Raw genomic sequence first — 12,711 nt, 5'->3', positions numbered from 1 at the left:
GTATCTAGTTTTGACAAATAAAATTCCGATAAATTATGTCAAATAAAACTTATATTCTTATATGAGCCTATTTTTTACAGAAACAGCTTCAAAAAGCAATCAGGTAAATAAAGCTACAATTAAGCAATGCCTTAGAGGAGAAGATCCTGAAAAATTGAAATCTGCATTGCAATCATTTAAGAAATCAAGTCAGTTTGATCAAGAATTTCTTGATGAATCATTAATGCAATGCTCCAAACAGGATCAAGGTGATTTCGTAAAAGTTTTACTTGAAGAAGGCGCTAATCCGAATTCAGGATCTTTCAGAACTCCACTACAGTGGGCATTAATGATGAATAAGGAAAATTCGGCCCAAGCGCTTATACTAGGCGGAGCTGATGTGGATTTCGGAAATCCACCACCAATTACAATTGCTGCAAGTTTAGGAAGATTGAATTCAGTTAAACTTATACTTGAAAAAGGTGTAGATGTAAACAAAATGGATACAGATAACAGAACCGCCCTTGATTTAGCCGAAAATTATAAGCATACTGAAATTGCGAGACTTCTTAGAGATGCTGGATGCCATAAGTCATCCAAAGCAATATTAGGATTCCATTGATTCAATTTTATATATTCTTAACATGTTTTGCATCGACTCTTATAACATATATCGTAAACGTTATGTTTGGGTCAGCAAAAATGATAAGTTATGAATTCTAAATACAATACTTTTTTTAATAATTTTGTGTCAAGCCCTAATTTAAGCTCAAACTTCACCTGCTTGTAAACAATCTATTTAATCTGTTATACTTATGAAATAGATTATAAAATATCCCACTCTTTTTTTCGATCATTTCCTTCAATTCTTTCTAGATATTTTTTATATAGTTAATTGATAAAACATACATATGCTCGGAAAAAATAACTATTTACAAATTGCTCAATATTAATCTTTGAAATAAAGGTTTTTTCAAATTGAATTCAAGTTGCTATTAAGATCGGATCTTCTATGAAAATATAGAATTAAACAGAATGTATATTATATTTTTATCATTTTGGAAGCAATCTAACATTATTCATATCGATTTGGAGATCGTTCGGTGTAAAGATGAATAAGAAGTTCTTTAAAACTTAACTATAGCATTATCATTTGTATGCTCATTAGATTCCAGCAAGGAATGATTACTGTATCTCGGTGAATAAATTGAATATTTGTATAAAATATCACATTTATTTACGAAAACTATTTAATTGGCATAAATAGAACATTATGAAAGTATATTGAGGAGATCATATATAATTACAAACCTTTTTGAAGAAAATAACTGACAATTTCTTATGAAAGAAAAATTACTCCTAAGGATGTCAATTTGGAAGAAAAGTGAGAAAATTCCTAAAATGCTAAAAATGAATTTTCCAAACGTACTTTTTTATCTCATTTTTTTGATTTTGAAAAAAATTTGGAGAGAAGAACTCTTCATTTTTGAATTTTATCACGATGGTTTTAAAGTATATTAGACACATGTATTGATATTACTATTTTTGTATATTTTGAGAGAAAATCCCTAAAAAGTGAGAAAATCTGAGACGGTTTGAGAAAATATATAAACTATTGAAAATTTGAATTAAACTTCTAATTTGGAAAAAAGAAATTTGGAAAGAAGAAAATTCAAAAATCGAGATTTAGACTCAGCATCAAATGGAGAACAAAATGTTTCTTCATATGAAGGAAAAAAATTTTCTTGTGAAGAAATAGAGTTTTTAAAATTTTATTGTATGTAATGAAATAAACAAATATTAAAATTATTTTTTGATAACAAGAAAATTCCCAACAGAAAATATTTGAGACAAAGAAAAAAAAGAAAATTGAAAAATATTACTCTCCTTTACATTTCATGAGATTTTCAATTTATTTTCATAAAATTGACAATTTTATACGTTTAGATGAAAATAAGTGATTTTGCTTGAAATAAAAATTATTGTTTGTTTACAGCTATCAAATAGATTTTTGCTATTTTGATTAAAATTTGTTAATCAAATTAATAATTTTTTTCTAAATATCTTAAATATCTGGATCACTCACTGATACGATGAATTAAACGATAAAAATAATACAAACTCAACTAAGTTTCCTGTCTTTCAACCAAAAAATATTATGCAATTTAAATTAAATTGTTTATTCAAAGATAAAACAAAGATAAAGTAATTATAATTATCATATACTTTATGAATAACTCTCTAATTGGATAAGATTTTCGTACAAATATTTTTATTAATATCGATAAGAATATGTTTACCTACTATCACCATATGTCGATAAACGAGAGTAGAGTGATTTTTATCATCGAAACTTTTTAAAAGCTGTAAGCAGGAAGTAATAATCTTGTTTTTTCTGAGTTAGTTGTAGAACTATTGATGCCCGAGTTATCATTGTGATGCAGAAGGATATCAATGTACTGACTGAAGGATATGAATTGAATTGAATTTTATTGAATTTCAATTTGATCAAAATTTGTTGAAATGATATGAATGTGTCAACTTCTGTATCATTCTCCTTCACTCCTTCCTTATTCTTTCGAGAACGAAGCTAGCTCAGCTTTCGCTGAGCGAATTGACACTTTTCATGCCCTAAACGTACATACTCTCAAATTTATCGAAAAAATTAATACCACCTAAACTAGTATATTCTTATTTTAAATATGATATTATCCTTATATTCCACACTAAAATTCATTTAAATCAACTTTTAAAAAAGTTCGAATCCTGCGCGTCTCACTTTTTAAATTTTCCAAATGGAAAATTATATTCTCCTAAAGTGAAAACAATTTTCCAAATTGACTTCCTTATTACTCCATATTATATCCTTGAGTGAGATTCATAGTGAAAGAATTTGATAAATCGATGACAAATTTTTTGCAATTGCAAACTGTCTTCAAAAAAAGTTTAAATATGGATGTTTATCCGGCGCATGATTGCATTTTCGAACTTTTGTGAATTTTTTATTGATTTATCCAAATCAATTTTTTGTAAATCACCCGTACCGAAATTCAAGAACCTTTTCAATTTCAGATTGAAAAATTCAGAAAGGAATGGCCTAAGATTAATATAACCTTTATAAGAAATACTCTATTACTCATGAATATTGAATTTATTCATTTATTATTGATTAGTCTGTGATTCAATGAGACTGTGGATTTGAAAGTATACATCTCAAAAAAATTGAGAGAATGTCACGAAAAAAAAGTAACTTCATTTTTCAAGACTTCGGATAGAAAAGCATGACTTCTTTCTTCCGCCGCGAACTCTTGTATGCAGCAATTGTCTGCCTTACTCCTCTTGGCTTCGGTTACCTTATTGGTTACCCATCTCCAGCCGCATCATACTTCCGCAAGGCCTGGGGAGAAGATTTCCCAGATAGCAATTGGGATCTCTTCGTCGCTATCAGCCAGCTCACTGGTGCTATTGGTCCATACATTCCTTCATTACTTTTCAAATTCGGATTAGGCCGCCGTCTCGTTACATCAATCATTAACATCCTTTCAATCATCTTCTGTGTTATCTTAGCATTTATGAATGTTAAAACATTCTGGATGGGCTTAGTAATGCGTGTTCTCCAAGGTTTCATGCTCGGTGCTTTCTCATCTCTGGGTCCATTATTACTTCTTGAAGTTGCTCCAGCTGAACAAACAGATCTTCATTGTCATTGGTATTCTTATTCTCTACCTCATTGGTGAATACCAGAAACCATACGTAATGTGCATTTACTCTGCCATTTCTCATGCTCTCCAGCTTGGTCTCATTTGGCTCATCCCAGAAACAGCAATTCATCAACAGGAAGCTGAAGAAGAGAAGAATGACCAGAAGGAAGAACAAGAATCAATCTTCCAAGCCAAGTACATCTGGCCACTTACTGTTCTTATCCTCATTATGCTCACACAGCAATTCTCAGGTATCAATGCCATTCTTTCTGACCTCAGCAAGCTCTTCGAAGATGCTAACATCAATGGTATCTCATCTGGTATCCAGTCATTCATCGCCACAGCAGCTCAGCTCATCGCATGCTTCTTCTCTGGTGGTCTCATCAAGAAGGTTGGTCGCCGTGCTATGTGGACAATCTCTGGCATTGTTTGCGCTGCTTCCCTCATCATCTTCGGCTTCAATACCAAGTATGACTGGTCCAACGTTCTTCCTGTTGTTCTTATCTTCCTTTACCAATTCGGTTTCGGTCTTGGTCTTGCTCCAATGCCATGGTACTCATCTCCAGAGCTCTTCACACTCTCTGTCCGTCCAATGGCTTCTGCTATCAACGGTATGACATCATGGCTCTTCTCCTTCATCATTGTTTATGCTTCCCCAGCTATGAAGAAGTCCAAGATGGGTCAACTCGGTCTCTTCCTCTTCTACGGTATCATCACAATCGCCGGCACAATCTTCGGCTTCTGGTTCATCAAAGAGCCACAAGAAGACAAGAGTGAGTCCCTCGATAATGATGAAGATGAAGCCCCAAAGGCTTAAATCATTAGGCCACAATTTTTTTTATGTAATCTAAAATTAAAAAGAAAATGTTTTAAAAGTCTTATCTTTTTCACAACAAAAGTTTTTTAAAAAGATAACGATTTTGTTTGGTTTGATAACGCCAATAATGGCAATATTGAATATATATTAAAATCAATATTCTTTTTTGAAGCCCACTTTTAGATAAATATAACAAGGAAATCAAATAAATTATATTCATAAAGAAAAATTTGATTAAACTTGAAATTTTTCAAAAAAATTCAATTGAATTTTCTTATTGATATAAAAAAATATGAACAAAAGATTGACAATAATTTGTGGTATAAAAAAATTTTCTCCTGAATTTTTAAATGTCGTAAAAAAAATAAAAAAAAATTAAAAAAATGAATTATTTCTTCTTTGGTTCGTAAGTTGGGGAATAAGGAGTATCATTATTTGGCGAGTAAGTCATCGGTCTTGTCTGTGGAGATAATGGGTTATACCTTGTGTTAGAGAATCCTCCTGCAGGCGAGAAGTTGGTTGGATCGTACTGTTGAGCAGGAGACAAAGGCGACATTGACTGACCCATTGCCTGAGGTGACAAAGGAGAAGCAGCAGCAATTGGAGAATAAGCGTGGTCTGTGATAGTTGTGTTGAGGAGTTGTGCATTTCCTTGGTAAGACGGTGATGGCATTGTGATTGAGTAGTTCTGTTTGTAAGTCATGATTGGTGATGCCGCATTTTCTGCACCGTACAAATAAGGAGACTGTGCATCCATAAGCATTGGGCTGAGTGCTCCACCGTTTAGAGGAGACTCTATTGGAGAAACAGGGCTCATTGGAGACTGAACAATATCGTTTGTCGGCATATCCTGGAATGGAGATGTAACGATATTGTCCTGGGAAACGTAACCTTGAGGAACTGGAGAAATCATCATAGATGGCGTTGCTGGGCCAATGAGATCTTCTCCTCCGTTGTTTCCTTTAGTCATTGGGAGCAAGTCTTCGTTGATAAGGACTTCGACAATACCTGTTCCTGCTCTAGAAGGTTTTCCTGCGATGATGTTTGATGATACATCGCGCATGTAATCTATCTCTGAGAAAACAGCTGCATCGAAGAAAACATCGTTTGTCATTTCGTAGGAAGCTCTCATCAAGGTTCCTGTTGGTGTCTTGTTGATACCGTGTCTTGAAACAGGATACAAAACACCATATTGTGTCATTGTATCTGCAAGAAGATCAAGGTGACGCCTGTTAAGAGCTGCACCGGCGTTTTCCATAATGAGCATCATTTCGTAGGAAAGAGAGTGTCTGGCAGCTTCGATACCTAATACATCGCAAACCTGGTAGATATCGTTTGTGATTGTATGAACAGTATCGACGTGATCGAGTGAGAGAATCTCTCTGAATGCAGTACCTTCTGTGTAAAGGCAGGAGACTTTTTCTTTATCGAAACCGTGTGTTTCTGGATTCAAGAACATCTTCTCAGCGGCTGAATTGATTTTAACACGAGAAATGCCTGGAATACCCTTGAGAGTGAAGGACTTGTACATCTGTTGCTCTGTCTCTCTGAGGAATTTAACATCCATAGCGAACTCTGCCTGTTCATCCTTCAGTCTCGCCTGCATTCTGATGATACGTGCATCATCATCACCGATTACGAAGAACTTGTCTCCGTACATTCCCTTGATCTTCTGGACAATGTCGGAAATGGATTCGATGTTTGATGCGATCATTTCTTCACGGTTGATCTCAAATCTGAGAACCCATGGAGCCAAATCTTGGAGTTCTCTGTCTTCAACACCACCGTATCTAATTCTGGTGTTGATCCATTTTGTATCTGGCTCGATGATTGTCTCCTCAGGATTTGGATCGTAGTAGATCTCTGCCTTGATGACGAACTTCTTGAATGAAGCAGATTCGATCTGTGCACGAACTGCTTTAACGATTTCTTCATCTTTGGCAACATCTCTCTCGAATTCGACAGTTACAGATGGAGTTCTAATGTGCTTTGCGAGGTTCATGAGCTCGTTAAGACGTGGAACACCCAATGTAACATCGTGTGCAGAGATACCTGCGAAGTGGAATGTGTTCAATGTCATCTGTGTTGATGGCTCACCAATGGATTGGCCGGCAATTGTTCCGACCATTTCACCTGGTGCAACAATAGATCTGTAGAATCTATCCTTGATTGAACCCAAGATGTACTTGAAGGCTTGTTCATTGAGTCTGTACTCAAAGATGCATTGTTTGGCGGAAAGATGGGAGTAAAGCATGATCCTGAGAAGAAGAGTTGCATTCTCTTGTTCTGTACGAGAGATGTTATCATTTCCTTTGACGACAATGAGAGAGTTGACGCATTCATCGACACGGGAAATGATATCGAGAGGGTTGAGATCTGATTTGGAGACGTGGACATTGATATCGAACTGACGCTGTGAAGATTCGATGATACGAGCGATGTTTACAGGAACAACGACTGTGTTTGAGCCGTTGGGGAAGATTTCCTTCTGAAGGATTTCTCTGTACTCCCTGAGTCTGTTCTCTTCTTCCTTGAGGAACTTGTCTTTGTTCGGTGTCTTAAGGAATTCATCGAGAACGAAATCGTCCATTTCAACTTGACCGAATGTTGGATCTTCCGTAGCGAGATGGTATTTCTTCATGAAATCCTCATCATTTAGAGTGACTAATGCCAACCTCTGTGTCTCCAAACCTGTTGCATCTAAGCCATCTCCACCGTAAATGAACTGAACAATCTCATTCTGTGAGTTTCTGACTGTGCCATCGTATGCAACATGGTGGGATTCCATGGATTTGACAAGTCTACGCTGGATGTAGCCTGTATCTGATGTCTTGCACGCTGTATCAATGATACCTGTACGACCACCCATAGCGTGGAACAAGAATTCTGGTGGTGTAAGACCCGCAATATATGAATTCTTGCAGAAACCACGTTCTACGAGACCGTATTCGTGTTTCTGGAAGTGTGGAAGAGTTCTTCCGTTGAAACCGAATTTGACACGCTTACCTTCCATGTTCTGCTGACCGACAACGCCGATAATTTGTGACATGTTCGTGTCAGCACCTTTAGAACCAGCGGAAAGCATTTCCGAGAGAGAGTTATCTCTACGGATCTTTGCGTTGATGACTTTGTATGTCTTGGACAAGATTTCGTTTGTAAGGTTGTTAACTTCTGTTTCGAATGACTGCATGTAAGACATACCTGGCATACGTTCGAGCTGTCCGTCTTGTGCTTTGATGATTGTGGCCTGTACTTTGGATTCGACATCGTCAATTTCGTGTTTGACTTCTTGCAAAACGAAATCTGGAACAACGCAGTCGATGAGACCAATGGAGAAGCCTCTGTGCTCAAGCCAGTTGTTGACAATGAGCTGTGTCTGGTTGAGGAAGTCCTTTGCGATGTTTGTGTTGTATGAGTTGATGACGACGTGAATTAAAGAACCTTCTGAACGAGCGACGGTCTTCTTATCGAGAATACCAGCGAGGAGGTTACCATCTCTGATGATAACGTGTCTGTCCGCAAGAGGAATGGAGTTCTGATCCATTTTGTTCGCATCTTGGGAGTATGAGTTGTGGGAAATCTTCGGCAAGAAGAGGGAGAAGACCTGCTTACCTGACCAGAGCTGTACTGGCTTCAGGATGCATGGTGGTGGTAAAATCGTGTCTTTTGTCGTTGGAAGCCACATCATGAGGTTCATGACTTGGTTTCTTGTAAGGAATGTATCGCGCTTTGAGAGTAATCTGCAGCCAAGTAAAGCATCCTGCACAAGACCAATAACTGGCTTGTTTGCCTGTGGAGAAATGATCTGCTTGGGAACGGCCATGATATGTCTGACCTCTGTACGAGCAGTCTGACTCTGTGGAACGTGAAGGTTCATTTCATCACCATCGAAATCGGCGTTGTATGGTGTTGTATCGCAAAGATTGAGACGGAATGTACGGCCTGACATGATGAGAGCTCTGTGTCCCATCATAGACATCTTGTGCAATGATGGCTGACGGTTGAAAATGACAATATCATCATCACGAAGATGGCGTTCGACGATATAGCCTGGTGAAAGAGTAATTGTAGAAAGATCAGTGCAGCAAGAAAGATCTGTTCTTGTGCCGTGATCGTTGATGACGAAGTTGGCTCCACCAAGGTCATCATGTCCTTTCATGACAATTGACTCGAGCCATTTCTGGTTTGTAGGAGTAACAACTTCTGGGAATGTAAGGATCTTAGCGAGTTGCTCTGGAACACCGACTTGGTCGATAGAAATGGAAGGATCTGGTGAAATAACAGAACGAGCGGAATAGTCATCACGTTTGCCAGAAAGGTGACCACGCAAGTGACCTTCTTTACCTTTCAAACGCTGTGAGATGACTTTGAGTGGTCTGCCACTCTTTGTTACGGCTCTTTCGATGGATGGCTTATCATTGATCATGTAAGTCGTAATGTGGTACTGTAAGAGTGTTCTTGTCTCCTTCATGGCTGTATCTGTAGAGGACTCGCTACGCTGTGCACGAAGTCTCTTGTTGCAAATGATGATATCGCTTAATTTGTGGGTGATATCATCTTGTGATGGGGCACTCTGGCCTGGAGATACAACTTGTGGACGAACAGCAAGTGGAGGAACTGGTAAAATTTTGAGAATCATCCATTTTGGATGAGAACGCTTTGGATTGAAGCCGAGAAGTCTGACATCCTGATCAGAAATGTTCTCGAAGATTCTAAGAACAACTTCGGCGGATAAATAATCTTCTTCTGTCTTGGAAACATCTTTCAGCTTGATTAAGAAGTCCTTTCCTTGCTCAATTGCAGGAACAGCGGCATTGCATGGCTTTTTGACGCGTACATGTTCACTATGGGAATCGCCATTAACAAGTTCCCAGAAACGTTCGTCTAAACAAACATCTGGCTCGTTAGGGTTCTTGAGATCTGGAGAGTGCTGGCATTTGCCGGATTTAGAAGCAATCTTTTCGAATAATTTCAAGAAGCGGTTCTTTCCTTTATAATGAGTGACGATGTATTGAATTTCTGGATCACTATAGCTGCAAAGTACACGGCCACATTTATGGCAAACCATCTGCAAAAGCTTGTAGCAATGAGGAAGGAAGCCGACGTGGAAAAATGGTTCGGCAAGCCTGATGTAGCCAAAGTGACCAGGGCAATCTTCCTGATTACGGCCGCATGTATCACAAAGCCTTTCTCTTGTTTGTGTACCCATACGAAGATCAGATAAACCACCTTTAACATATTCACCTTTATCCATCATTTGGTTCTCAGTAATTTCGCATGCTCCAAACATTTCTATCTTTTCTGGGTCAAATAGACCAAAATCGATGGACCCAACAAGGCAACTTTCGATAGCGTTTTGTCGAACGTTCGCCATAGGGTTCAACGATTATTTTGATAATCCACAAAACAATTTTAAAAATTAAAAAGACATAATTATTAGCCATTTGTATACAGTATCAAATGCATTTATCTTTTTTCAAATGCATGGCCAGATCTTGAAAAGGCGGGAAAAATTTTTTAATCTCACCTACAATGGAAATGAAAATTCAATTTTTATTGTCAGTTAAAACTTGCCATGATATTTTTTGAATTTTTTTTTTTAAATTATGCAATAATCAGTCATTTGATCAAATATTTGGCTCTTATTGCAATTGTAACCTAGATTTGCTTTGTTAGATTTGGATTAAAATCATTAAATGTTTCCAAATTTTTTATGAAAATAAAAAAATGAACAAAAAATTTTAGATATTCAGTTTTATTTTGTGAAATTTGGAAAAAATTTGGAAAAAGTCAAAGTCAACAATGTTCTTATCTTCTTAATGAGTTATTGGCAAAGTTATTTTTAGTCCTTTTATGATGTTTTTCTTCAATTTTAAATAAATTTTATCCCAATAATAGGATTTTGGAGTAATCATTTGAATGAGCATGCTTAGTTCTATCATATAATTCGATAGATCATGTAAATAATGTAGAAAATTCAATTAAATTACAAAACAATTTTATTATATAACGATTTTTGTAAAAATCAATGGTTCTATACCTTTATGTCAGGAACAGGCATTGTCCAATTGGTTGGTAATGAAGGAGCTTGAGATAAAATTTTTTGAATTTCCTCGCATTGTTTGGGGAATTTTTCACTTTTGCTGCCAAGTTCCTTTGATACTTCAATAAATTGTTCAATCATTTCTTTTACGGTAATAATAATTGGAGAGCACTCTTCGCAAAGCGCTACAACGCAGGCAGTGTATTGCTCAAATTGTGCTGCTGTTTTAGCGTTTTTGGCTCTCTTCGTAAGTATTTCTAATGCGGTAATTATGTATCTAGACATGGCCATTCCAGCGTGCTTAATAATTTTAGGAAATTCGATTGTAAAATGATAAGGTGCTGTATCCTCTCTTGTCCATGTTTCTAAGAAGTGCATCATAAAATCATGAAATGCTGGTTCGTCAGTATTTTTATATACAATGTCTATTTTTTCTGTTACAGCTGGTAAAAGTGCTGGCATAACTTCACCATGTCCTATCTGTACTAACTTGTCGAAGCTTTTTTGTAATTCTTTACTTTTATATGCGATTTGTGCTGGCGCTGCTTCCTTTTCAAGAACATATATGCAGTCGCATCCACACATTTGGATCTTTGGTCTATAATGCATTGCAATTTTCATAATTGTTGTGTATAATTTGTCAAAGTTCTTTTGGATTTCATTATACTTGCATTCAACAAACCAATTTCGAAAATCTACGGCTTTATCTTCAAATTTATCCGCATCTTTGATTTCTTCTGAATCAAAACATCCTTCGAATTCAGCCAATTTTGCTTCCATAATTTGTCACTTTTCCACGTTTGATCTCTTTATTCTTTCTCACTCTTTGGGACGTCGATATTGACGATTTAGGCGTCGCAGTATGGTCAGGTAAAGAGGTCATTAACACACGTGTAAAAACTGCATGTAAAACGTGGATAAAAGCGTTTAAAGATGTGACAATTTTTTCAGATTCATTTCCAAAAGGCTCAAAAGAAGAATTAGACCAATTAGCATATCCAACTAAACTACATTATGTTGAATTAGGTAACTGCGCACAAGTCTGGTTTGGATCAGCTTGGGAACGAGCGCAACCACGATTTGTGAAAGCAATGGAAATGTTTTACAGAATGAATACCAGCAAAAAATGGTATTTCTTTTGCGATGATGACTCATATCCAGTAATGAGGAATTTATATCGCGTTTTAACAGAATATGATCCAAATGAGAAAAAAGTTCTTGGACATTTTTACTGTTCATGGTCTAAAGTTGTTTACGGTGTTGAAGATGAGGATAAATGTTTACTATTTGCACAAGGAGGTGCAGGTGTTGCAATTTCTAATGCATACTTCAAAGTCATTGCTCCATATCTTACTGGTTGCAATAACAATTTCACCGATAGAAATTACGCAGGTTCAATGAGATTTGCAAAATGCTCTGAAGACCATGTTGGCAAGGACTGGGATGATGGATACATCATATCCAGGCGAAATGAAGAATTCTTTTCATGCGATCCCGTTACAGAGATTAATTTTGGAGAAGTTAATCTTCCACCAGTGAATTTCCACTTCATGCCACCAAAGAAACTTGTCCAATGCCATTACGGAATCAGATCCGACTGGATTCGCGCTACAGACAACCAAAGTGTCTTTGTTGATTGGACAAATATTTCAGGAAAGGCGTATTCCATGTTCTATGGTCCATCAAACCTAGAATACTATTACAGATTCGGATGGACCATTTCCGTTTCGATGATTGGCGGCGTTGTTGGCGCTGCTTCAAGTCCTCTTGTTCCTCAATTTGCTGATTGGAAGAAAGACAAACCAATAGGCTTCATACAGAACTTCTCAGATACAGCTACTGTCGAAATTATCTGTGACGATTCAGTTCCAGATTTAGATGTCGAATTTGTCGACAGCACAAATCGAGATATGCTATACTTTACTATGAAAATGAAATGTCCTCCTGTTGAAGAATACAAATGGTAACGCTATTGTTTTGTATGTATAATTTTTTTTGTATTATAAATCTATATAAAATTTTGCGAACACATTTACTTCTTTCAAAAACGACGTTGCGAATAAGTTTTGAAGTTTTATGGCAATCGAGGAGTTCTCAGCAATTCTGATGCAATATAAAGTACTCACAAAATCTAGATTGAGAGGCGGTCAATGACTTTTGAGGGGAAATTA

General features: G+C 36.6%; 6 protein-coding genes across 6 annotated transcripts; 4 read left to right on the top strand and 2 right to left on the bottom strand.

The window, feature by feature from the left end:
• Positions 1-53: 53 nt before the first annotated feature.
• Positions 54-785, top strand: TVAGG3_0560270 (protein ubiquitination; the record flags this gene model as incomplete). Its single annotated transcript, XM_001579997.2, has 1 exon — positions 62-601. One exon carries the CDS (start codon positions 62-64, stop codon positions 599-601), a length of 540 nt encoding a protein of 179 aa, XP_001580047.2.
• Positions 786-3,260: 2,475 nt separating this feature from the next.
• TVAGG3_0560260 (glucose import) lies at positions 3,261-3,716 on the top strand (the record flags this gene model as incomplete). Its single annotated transcript, XM_001579998.1, has 1 exon — positions 3,261-3,716. One exon carries the CDS (start codon positions 3,261-3,263, stop codon positions 3,714-3,716), a length of 456 nt encoding a protein of 151 aa, XP_001580048.1.
• Positions 3,717-3,735: 19 nt separating this feature from the next.
• Positions 3,736-4,497, top strand: TVAGG3_0560250 (glucose import; the record flags this gene model as incomplete). Its single annotated transcript, XM_001579999.1, has 1 exon — positions 3,736-4,497. The coding sequence occupies one exon, from the start codon at positions 3,736-3,738 to the stop codon at positions 4,495-4,497; it is 762 nt and encodes a 253-aa protein (XP_001580049.1).
• A 315-nt stretch (positions 4,498-4,812) lies between these two features.
• TVAGG3_0560240 (DNA-directed RNA polymerase) lies at positions 4,813-9,882 on the bottom strand (the record flags this gene model as incomplete). Its single annotated transcript, XM_001580000.2, has 1 exon — positions 4,886-9,871. One exon carries the CDS (start codon positions 9,869-9,871, stop codon positions 4,886-4,888), a length of 4,986 nt encoding a protein of 1,661 aa, XP_001580050.1.
• A 649-nt stretch (positions 9,883-10,531) lies between these two features.
• On the bottom strand, positions 10,532-11,320 carry TVAGG3_0560230 (uncharacterized protein; the record flags this gene model as incomplete). Its single annotated transcript, XM_001580001.1, has 1 exon — positions 10,532-11,320. The coding sequence occupies one exon, from the start codon at positions 11,318-11,320 to the stop codon at positions 10,532-10,534; it is 789 nt and encodes a 262-aa protein (XP_001580051.1).
• Positions 11,321-11,338: 18 nt separating this feature from the next.
• Positions 11,339-12,567, top strand: TVAGG3_0560220 (glycosyltransferase family 31 protein family; the record flags this gene model as incomplete). The annotated part of the gene is made up of 1 exon (XM_001580002.2): positions 11,632-12,507. One exon carries the CDS (start codon positions 11,632-11,634, stop codon positions 12,505-12,507), a length of 876 nt encoding a protein of 291 aa, XP_001580052.1.
• Between the last annotated feature and the right edge of the window lie 144 nt (positions 12,568-12,711).

The sequence above is a fragment of the Trichomonas vaginalis genome, chromosome II (assembly GCF_026262505.1).
Source record: "Trichomonas vaginalis G3 chromosome II, whole genome shotgun sequence".
Taxonomy (NCBI): domain Eukaryota; phylum Parabasalia; order Trichomonadida; family Trichomonadidae; genus Trichomonas; species Trichomonas vaginalis.
The sequence above is the reverse complement of the archived record's forward strand: the minus strand, read 5'-3'. Positions and strand labels throughout refer to the sequence as shown.